The 11,500-nt window shown below is 33.5% G+C and overlaps 1 protein-coding gene across 1 annotated transcript; it reads right to left on the reverse strand.

Moving 5' to 3' along the window:
* Positions 1 to 403: 403 nt before the first annotated feature.
* On the reverse strand, positions 404 to 1,261 carry LOC104591052 (serine protease inhibitor, Kazal-type family protein). Its single transcript, XM_010249851.2, has one exon. The coding sequence runs from the start codon at positions 982 to 984 to the stop codon at positions 583 to 585; it is 402 nt and encodes a 133-aa protein (XP_010248153.1). The 5' UTR covers positions 985 to 1,261; the 3' UTR covers positions 404 to 582.
* Between the last annotated feature and the right edge of the window lie 10,239 nt (positions 1,262 to 11,500).

The following is an 11,500-nucleotide window of genomic DNA, read 5'->3' on the forward strand; positions in this document are numbered from 1 at the left end:
TGGCGCCCCACAGCACCTCCCACCCGTGTACTGGGAATGTCGCCCCATCATAAATGCGGGAAATGTTCCCAATGCACGTTGAGATGTGCATGTGGGGCGCTGGGCGCAAATGTGATCTCCATAATCAGCATCTGAACTCGATCAACTCCCGGTTGTTAATAGACTATCGAAATATGGAAATTTTGTCCTGGAATATTAAAATGCCCTAATTCCGATCCCTCATTAATAGCTAGGAACAGCCCCTTTTAATAGTGGAGTGGTGCTCTGAAATATTTTTTTTAGGTTTTAGTAATTTTAATTTCATCACTTCGGCATGGATTAAGTGAGGGTTCATTGTCATTCAAGAAAAATGGCCTACGAGAAAGAATTATATTCATGAATAAAGATACATGTAAGCAGACAATAAAAAAGAATGGGACTAGTTTTATTTCCAAAAAAGAATCATGAGAAGAAACAATGATCGTACAAATCACTCTTACATACAAGAACGCACATGTAGCAGAATCCAACGCAAGCCGGGAAGGCTTTAACGAAGAACAATTATAAAGAATACGAAATACTGGTCATCAGTCGGATCCCCCATCAGAAAAGCCCGAACAACACTGAAAACCCTAGAACGATAAGCCAGACAATGTGAACTAGCAGTAGCGCCTGACCGGACACGGGCCCGCTGCCTCCATTTCCGACCTCGCAAAACCCTAACTTAGCGACCCGCGTGCCGGCACACATAGCATCCGCGCAGCCACACCAGTAGGTAACGCCGTCTTCGCCGCAGACCGGATCTGTTCGGAAACAATTGACGGGACAAGAAGGAGGGCTCGACCCCGCGCACAGATCATCTGCGTGCACTGCATCGTCGGATGGTAAGCGAATCGCCGATGAATCAAGTTCGGATCGTACGAGCGAAGAACAGAGGCCAAAGATGAAGAAGACGAGGAAGGAGATTAGAAAGAACGGGGAGGAAGGTGAGGAAGTCGCCGGCATGGACACGAGGACGGCGAGCTCGACAGAAGCTCGCCTTTTTCCCCGGAGATACAAAGAGAGAAAAATACTTGGTAAGTCCTTCGGTCTTCAACGAAGAAAATTATGAGAGAGAGAGAGAGAGAGACCTAAAATCGGTGGTCTGAAGCGTGGTAGGAAGGAAGGAGAAAAAGACTTGATGAGTCCTTCGGTTTTCAACGAAGAAAATTATGAGAGAGAGAGAGAGAGAGAGAGAGAGAGAGAGCTGAAGCGTAGGAGGAAAGACGGAGAAGCGGTGGATTGTTCGATGTTTCTGGTAGACGGTTTCAGAGGTTTCTTTTCTTTCAAAGGAGGGCGGAGTGGGACAGGTCAACGATTCGGTGGACGGGTGGAATTAGATCAACCTCCAAACATCGAATTCGCATCGGCGCCCAACAGCACATCTCAACCGTTTATTGGGAGCACCTCCCATAACGAGTGCGAGAGATGCTCTCAATGCACGGTGAGATGTGCATGTAGGGCGCACTCTATACGCCGCCAATCTGAAGGGCGATAACGCTTTTGAAAGGAAGGGTGTTAACTACTCCCAGGTTGGCAGTGCCACTACTTTTTGACGGATTCCTCCAACGCTTCCACGTTTCATCAGTCATCACGCCTCGCTCTAACGGCGTTAGCGCCACCGTGGCTCCGGGTCCACCACGAATAATAAAACGCGTAAAACGGGCTACGTGACCCAATTAGAAACAGACACGTCATTTGTTGATACATCTGCTGACCGAGGATTTGATGACGTGGCTACTCGTGATTGGGTTACATGTGTTTCTAGCCGTTACATTTGATTCGAAAAAAAGCTTGACTGCTCGAAAAACAAACAGAGGTAACGTGTCAATATGTACAGTATAAATACAGGTTTAGAAACACAAAATATAAGACAAAGCACTTTTTGTCAATTTTTCTTTTTCTTTTACATTGTGGATATGTGAAAATCTACTGATTAGACTTATTTTATTTATCAGCAAAATCGAAGATGAAACTTTATCACATTTTCAATTAAATGGTGTTTACCTAATTTCAATTCAAGTATTATTTTTTGGGTTTTGTTTAGTTTATCCAATTACAATCTAAGGTGCATTTTACTGAGAGTGGCCAATTTTCTATTCTTTAGATAAATTTGTATAATTTTTTATTTTAATGTTAATTTTTATTTTTTAAAATCAAGTTTTATTGATTTGTTATTATTTTTAGGTAAAATTAGATATAAAAAAAATCCTCTTATAACAATTTTATAAACCACCTTTGTGCATGCTTTGACTAAACAATGGCCTTCTCCCATAGTTTCGAGAAAAAAAAGTGCAAATACCTCCTTTCCACGGGCTCTTTGGTAACAAAGACATTGAAGTTACCAAAATACCTATATCATTGCTAATGCATTGTCATATATAACTTAAAAGTTTCTACTTTACCCTCCACTAATTTATTTTGCTAGACAACTTTTAAAGAATAATTCTCGTTATTCTTCTTGGGCAAATGTAAAACGGCTGAAGTGAAGTAAAATTAATGCATTACATCAACATTTTTCTATTTTAAACATTGACTAAAGGAAGGTATGTGCACCTTTTTATCAAAGTAGTAGTGGAGGTTTTTGTTAGGGTTAAAACACTTGAGTTTCATATGATTGTTAGAAAACCCAAGGATGTTTTTATAATTTTTCTTATTTTTAAATGGAATTTAAATTGATTTTAAAATGATTACACCATGTTTAAAACTAATATTTTATTTTTATTTTTTAAAATTAGTAAAAAATAAATTTATTTTAAGTATATTAAGTTTTTATTAAATTTAAATTCCATATGACATTTCGTTAACTATATAATTTTTTTTAGTGGAGCTTAAGTTGTTTTTAAATTAATAAAATTTAATTATAAAACTAATAATTGTTTTAAATTGGTGTTCATTTTTAGTTTATCTTATTCCTTTTATTAATTAAATTATTTTTATTACATTAATAAAAAATTATCAATAACAATAATTAATAATTATTTTTAGTTTATTTAAGTAACTTAGTAAATTATTGTATTATGGTTAATTAAATTTTTATTATTGTCAAATGGAATATAAATGAATTATAATTTTAAATGGAAGTAGATTATTTAGCGCAATAATATATCATTGAATATCTCAATTTTAATATAATTAACCTTTACTGATAATTACAGTATTTAATGTGGTAATAGAGATGAGTGAAAATTAGTGGCATGGGTTATTGAAGGAGAGAGTTAATGGCATAATTAACAAGAAGAGATTATAAAAAGAGATAATGGGAAAGAGGGGAGAGAGAGTGTGTGAGATAGAGAGAGAGTTAATGGTGTAGTTTAAAGGTGACTGGTCACTTGAGTTATTTTATTCAATTTTAAAATTAGAAAATTCTAAAAAAACAGAAAAAAAAGATAGGTGCCTTGGAGAAGAAACGAGAAAAAAGATAAGTGGCTTTGAAAATAAACCATAAAGTAGGAAAGTGCCAATTTGGCACATTGCATTTTAATATACTAGTAATTAACATTTGCACATGGAAATTTTAAATACAAAATCAATTATTATTATTATTATTATTATTATTATTATTATTATTATTATTAAATATTCATAATCCATTTCTGGTATAAATAGAATTGATTTTTATTTAACATTTATTTATATTTAATATGATGAATATACAACATTAGAAATGTTCACTAATGTATTTGACAAAATTCTATACTTTTTATTTTTTGTGTTTTATCTTTTTTTAAATATTTATTATTCAATTAAGGCATCAAGAGTTTCTTTGAAAAGTTGAATCATTGACCCACCATCTAGATAATAAATTAGCTTTGCTTTCTAATCAGTTTTAAATTATATATTTCATCTATATTATATAAATAATTACTCATCATGAGTTTCTTTGAAAAGTTGAATCATTGACCCACCATCTAGATAATAAATTAGCTTTGCTTTCTAATCAGTTTTAAATTATATATTTCATCTATATTATATAAATAATTACTCATCATTACACTTGATTTTTTTTGTATAATTAATATGTAATTTTTTATATATTCTTTTGATTACTTGTACTTTTTTATTTTCTTAAAGATTTATTATTAACTATAATATCATCAATTAATCTATTTGACCCAAACCACTAACCCACCTCCCAAAAAGAAAATTAGTTTGATTTCTAGGTTGACATTAAATTTTCTATTACATCTCCATCATTAACAAAATTGTTTCTTATGTGTATTACTTAATTGTGTTCAATATAATGAATGCATAATATTAAATATGTACCCAATATTTTATTTTTTATAAATATATAACATTAGATATGTGCCCAATTTTTTTCTATTTTTTTTTCTTTTAGTGGTTCTTTATATTTCCTATTTTTAAAAATTTTATTATTTCACTATGACATTATTTCATTTTTACATTGATTTTAAATTTGGCATTCCATTTTCATCATTAATAAAAATACTTCTTACATTTCATACTTATTTTTGTTTAGTATAATGAATATACAATACTAAAGATATGCAAAATTCTTTTTTTTGTATTATATATTTTATTATTTAATTATAACATTTTTTATTAACCCATTTGACCCTAAATGGTTGAATACTTGAATTGCTTACCCACCACTAGGAGGGAAGAAAATGGTTTTGTTTTCAAATTACTTTCCAAAATATTTATTTTTATACTATTCAAATTAATATTGTAGACTTAATTAGTAGAATTAAAAGATAAGAAAAATATATCTTAAATATAAGATTTAATGAGAGAATATATACCTTAAATATGATATTTAATTATAGAGAATAGGGAAATAATTTATTTCCGATTGGTTTTAAATTTTACGTTCCATTTTCATCATTAATAAAAACATTTATCATTTTTTCATACTTATTATTGTTTAATATGTCGAATATATAATGTTAAAATGTTTCCAATTTTTTTAATTTCATTTTTTTTTTGCATTTTGTCTAATATTTAATCTTATTATTTAATTGTGACAACATGGATTGACCCATTTGACCCAAAATGGTTTAATCTTACCACCACCTAGATGAAAACACTATTTTTTCCAGATAGATTTTAAAAGTATAAGTTTTTATGTTATTGAAATTATTAGTTTATTATGCATGGATTTAATTAATAGAATTTAATGGTGAGAAGAACAAAAATGCCTTGAATATATGATTAAATGAACGTGAATGCAAGTTAATACCTTAAATGTTGTATTTAATAAGAAGGAATTGAATGCATTGAATATCATAAAATTACCTCGTTTCAACTCATTTAATATCAATAACAAATTACTTTATTTGCCTTCATATTTTATCAATAATTTTAAATATAGAGGGGTGAATTTTGTCCTCAGAAAATTCCATAATATTCTTGAGGCTATTCATCCTTTTTAAAGTAGTATAGATAGATATAGATGATGCGGGAAAGATATGGTATCGAAAGAGTTCTGAATGAAACTTAAGTGGACACTTGGGATAGAACATGTGCAATCCCTATCCCATTAGAAAGGAGAGATGATAGTATATATGGAACTCGAACGCTAAAGGTTTCATCACTATCAAATTGGCTTATTATTTATTTGAGAAAGAATTAACACAAGTGGGTATGGATAATAGACTATGAAGAATATAAAAACTCCAATGCCCCTCGAAAATCCAATATTTTTTATTTTTGGTTTTGAAGGGGAAGATACTTACAAATGAGAAACATAATAAATGGTATTAAAAGTGATGCAAATTGCCCTTTTTGTGGTGAAGTTGAAGACAACAATCACTTATTCCTCCACTATGAGGAATCCCAAAATGCATGGATGGACCTAAGAGGGTATATATCATGGTACCTCAACGAAATGATGAATTAACCCAACTGGTGGTTCAAGTTGGAAACAAATAGAGAATGAATAAATCGCAGTCATTGTTTAGAATTGGTGTGGAATGTGTTATGGAATATATGGAAACATAGGAATAAAAAATATTTAAAAATAAGACTATCTCTTGTGAACTAATTGTCCAAAAAAATATTTATGATTGTAGGGAGTTCATCAAAACCAAACAATTTTCACTAGTAGATCAAAATAAAAAACATAAGACTCCAAAAAATTGATCAAATGGATTCAACTTAAAAGTGGGTATATGAAAATCAATTTTGATGCGTCTGAAAGAGTATAGCAAAAGCGCTATAGGGGTCATAATGAGAGATGAATTTGGAGAAACAAAATGGAATTCATGTAGGAACACAGGAATGTGTTCCATCAATGGAGCTAAAGCTTGGATGGCTATAGAAGTCCACTTAGTTGCACCCAGATCCCCTAATTTGAAGTTCATGATAGAAGGAGATTCCAACACTATCATTAGTAGCTTGAATGGCAGCACGAAACCCTCATGGAATGTGAGCAACCTCATTGTAGAATGTAAGAGCCTCAAGGATAAAACTAATGTAGATATCTCATATGTGCATGCATTCAGAGAAGCTAACTTTCTGGTGGACTGACTAGAGTTCCTTGGGCATTTTCGCAACATCTCGAGTCAAGACCTAGTTGATCCCAAACTGAAGTTTTTTTTACACTCGGGGTCTTTTTACCGAGAGTCGTTGTTTCTCTTAGTTTATGTAATTCCATAACTATCAAAAAGATAAGAGTTTTGACCAATCAAAACCCATCCATGAATTTTGATAAATAACACCTAATTGGCTACCACGTTTATGATACCAATTGGTTGGTCAAAAAAATTCCAAATATTATATCTTTCCCACATCAAAGTCGAACTCTATATAGACATGTTGTTTTCTATTAAAATGTTTTTCAGATTTTCCACTTGGTACCATTGTTGTTGTCGTCACGTAGACATTTTTCAATGTCATGTTAGCATACAATTGCTAGCAACATTAGGAACAATAGGAAAATGGTAAAAAGGCATTTTCTCAAACCACATCTTTCTTGTTTTCCAATGCATGGTCTGAGAAAACGTTTTTTTTTTTTAAAATGGTTAATCAAACATTAGGCATTTTTTGGAAAAAAAAAGGATTTCAGACATGGTGTTGATGTGGCACCATTTTTCAAAGAAATGGCATTGATGCCAAACACCTACTAAATAATTGTGGGGCCTATGTATTTTATTACTGGTGTGGGCCAATGCAAGGTTTTAAAAACCAACCTGGAAATAGAGACGCTTTGAATTTCCTAATAGAATCTCATTAGAGTATTTATTGAAATACCCAATAAGGTCTTTAACCAAAGAAACTCAAACATTCTATGTGTCATTTCCCTATATTCTACATCTATACTAGAACAAGCAACAACAAATTGTTTCTTGTTTCTCCATGAAACCACATTGCTTCCTTTTAAGTATAGTAGCCAAATGTAGATCTCCTATCGTCAATAAATCCTACCCAGTCTACATTTGTATAAGCCTCAAGCTTCAGATTTCCATGGTTAGAGTATAACATCCCTTATCCCTTTACAAGAATTATGTTGATAATTTGCATGTGGTCCTTCACTCATGCATATACCGGTTTACCACACTAAATAGGATATGCCAAGTCTAGTTAATCAGAGGTAAAGGAGCTAACCAACAATTTATGATAAACCCCTTTATCTGGGAAAATATCTCCAACAGTAGTACTCAACTTGTAATTAGGATTGATGTTTCAGTAGGATTCCACCCGAATTCCGCAACCTTGTGGAATAAGTTTAGAACATATTTTCATTAAGAAATGAAAATCCCTTTCTTTGATCTTGTAAGTTCAATCTAAAAGAAATATTTGTGATCATCGAGATCCTTAATTTCAAATTCAGAAGTAAGGAAGGATTTCAATTGATTAATTCTTCTTATGAATAAAGTGTAACGAGCCAAAGATTGTGAAAATACAATCCTTAAAATAGTTGTAAATCTTTCAAACAAAAAATCTAGGAGGCTATTTAAGTCCATATAGAGCCTTCTTTATACTACAAACTTCCCTTCATTGTTAGGGAGATTCACCACTAAAGGCAATTCCATACAAGCTTCTTCCTATTGGTCTCCATCGAGGAAGGCATTCTATACATTCCTCTAATATAGAGGCCAAGAGTAGTGGGTGGCTAGAGAAATAATTATTTAGATAGAATTCATTTTAGCCCCAAGGGCAAATGTCTCATGGTAATCCATGCCATAAGTTTGAGTATACCCCTTGGTTACCGAATGTGCCTTAATATCTCTTAATTAAACAACCAGCCTTGTGTTTAACAATTTATGCCCATTTGTACCCAATAGGAATCTTTCCCTTGGGAAGAGAGATAATCTCCTAAGTTCGGTTCCTTACAAGAGCCTCCATCTCTTGGTGCATAACCTTCTTTCACTAAGGAAATTGCATTGTCTCTGCATTATTATGAGGAATGGAAACAAAAGAAGTAGATGAAATATGAAGGCACAATAGAAGAATGAGAGTGAATCCTAAGAAACATAGTTAGAAATGGGGTAATTGGCGGTGCATTTCCACTTTCCTTTACATGTGGCCAAGGTTTTAAAAACTGACCCCAAAACAGAACCACTTTGGTCATCGGTTTCTAAGTTAGTGGTCCAACCGTCCAAATCGAACCAAAACATCAAATGTTTGAGAAGTAAATTCCATTTTAAATGCATATTCTAATTTATAATAGATAATATTGGGTGGATTGAACAATAAAGTTTATAATATGGGGTCCTATGGGTCCCACTACAAGTGATCTATAAAAGCCTAATCAAATTATAGTTTGACAAATTAAGGAGCTATGTGAGGAGGACTAGGGAGAGAGAGGGGTGAGGGGTGAGGGGTGAGAGGTGACACGAGATAAGGAGAAAGAAACATAAATGTCGATAGCTATTAACCTATTAGCTAAGACTAGGGAGAGAGAGAAAGAGAGAAAGGTGAGGCGACACGAAAGAGGAAAAGACAGTTAGATAAACATCAATACATGAGAAAAATTTTCAATTTTCAAAATCTAAATTTTACATCAACTGCAAACTACTACTTGAGTCAAACAATTTAAAAATTTGATCACCCGAATCAACAAATTTTTGACAAATTCAAAGTTTTTTTTATAAAAAGTGATTTAATACAAAACCAAACACAAAGTTATGATCAATTTTTGGGTTGAATGGTCTGACCATCTGGTCTATTTCCAAACAATACACAAGGCAATAGGAAGATCAATATTAGAATTTAAGACACCAGTTTCAATAACAGATGTGTTAGGTTTAAGGTTACCTAAGTCCAGGATCACGGTGCACACTTAGCATCAAGAGGCAACCTCCTATTGTGCTTGATAAAAAACTATTACCAAGACCAAAGTTGATGCACAAGAGGAGTAGGAAAAAGAGAAGGAATACTACCGCTAGAAGTAGGAGAAGAAGTAAATGGACTATAGAAACTAGGGCAGGGACAAGGAAGCAAAAAGGAGTGTGATCATCACTAACACTCTCCCCCGTAAGAGAATGATGGGATAACTAGAAGAATGGCAAGGACTTAAGGAAGTTGACACCTTAAATACATATTTCCTTCCAAAATGAGGATCGAAACATCTATTTCCCTTTTGAATAGGAAAATAACCAAGAAATTTAGATACACTTGATGGCTTAGGATTTAGGGTCAAACTTATAACTAGAAGGGAATCATCACGGACAAAGCATTTACAACCATAGACCTTGAGAGGTAAATTAAACATTTGTTTATAAAAGAAAATGAGGTGGTGAGGAAACTGAAGATTGAGCGTTCTTGATGGAATCCGATTGATAAATGTTAGCATCCAATTTTTGCTCGGTCCCTTCACCCTACCTCTTTGTACCCCCTCTTAGACCCCAAAAACTTAGAAAGACAACCAGATCAACTTGAAACTTTCCAAAACCCTCCATTGACACAATCCACAGGACAAACAAGAACCATGATCAGACATCACCCCCAGACTTGAGAAATTTCAACTTAATTGTACATCAATTTTCATGACTAAACTACAAAGATCCTTCGTTCATCACGCCAACTTCCTTTCTAATGACCCCAATCTATGTGATATTCAAATTCCAACTCCTCCAAAATTAAATCCAACATATCCATCACCCCAAGATCACTAGGAAACAATCAACTAGCAAATTCCATTGCAAATCTATGACAACCAACCACAAAAACCTCAAGATTTCATTCTGATGGCCTTGAATGATTACCTAGGTTGACCATATCTTTCTCAGATCAAAACCATCCACTTGACTCCTCACCCTAATCCATGCCTACCTACCAAATTGTAGCTAAAAATTCCCCCGCTTGACCCATCATCAAACCTAGATCCAATTTCATCAAATTTCATTAATTAAAGCTTACCATCTGTTATTCCAACCTCATATGACCAATCAGACCTTACCATTGTATTTGGAGACTCAAAAAAAAATCCAACACGTCGAATTTCATGACCAAACACCTTTGTTTAACCATTGAAAAAGTATGATTCCATTTCAGGCCCTCTCATTAATTGGAAAACCATAAGCTAAGACCATAATCTGAACTAAAACAATCAATCTACACCTTTGATAAAAAATCCATCACTTCCATTAGATTCAAGACGTTCAAAAGTGCTAACCCACCAAATTTCATCCCAAAATTCCCTCGTCTGACCCTTCATCAAACAAAGATTTTTTTTAGTAAATCTTATTGATCCGAACTTGTCAACCATATATCTTAACTATCCCGACCATTTTTGTCTAATCAAACCTCACCACTTAGTTCAAAGACCCAAAAAACCCCTACACGCCAATTTCATGACCAGATTCATCCGTTTGACCGTTAAACTAGAGGAATACCATTTTAGCGCACCAGATTGAATCGCCACATTAGCTGTGCAACATATCATCTTAAGTGGGAGGGGAATGACGTCAGCTCCTTATTTGACCCCTTTAAAACACCTAGACCAATGAAATAGAGCCTAATAGGCTTAAAAACTCAAAATACCAAACAACCCTACTTAAAACCAAGAAAAGACAAAAAAAAAACATTTAAAACTTTTTCAAATTTACATTTTTTACCACTAACAACCCCAAATATGAGACTACAACGTCTGGCACGCCCCAGACTCTCATTGGACGCACAAAACCCATGAAAACCACCCCCAAATCGAAAAAGAGTTTCACCAAATAGGAAAGCTTGACTGATCATCTATTTCTTTGAAGAATCTTTGCCTATTTTAATGAAAGATCTCTGTTGAGTCACATACACTGTAGTTGAGCGAATTTCAAACCCATCTCCCTCCATTTTCTCTATAAATACTAACATAATTCGAGCTCAAAGGGGGGACTGAAAGGGTGGAAACCTGAAAGAGGTCCCTAGAGAAAGAAGGAGAGAGAAGGAAGATGAGACTTTCCTAACTTTTGTAACCCACCTATTCTGTTTGAAATCTCAAAATCCTTGAAGCCAAGCTCAAGCCTCATCCCCTATTTTCCAACATAAGATCAGAAGTGCTCAGCCCAGCTCCTACCTTATTCAA

This window comes from Nelumbo nucifera, chromosome 7, assembly GCF_055504915.1.
Source record: "Nelumbo nucifera cultivar China Antique chromosome 7, China Antique-T2T, whole genome shotgun sequence".
NCBI classification, from domain to species: domain Eukaryota; kingdom Viridiplantae; phylum Streptophyta; class Magnoliopsida; order Proteales; family Nelumbonaceae; genus Nelumbo; species Nelumbo nucifera.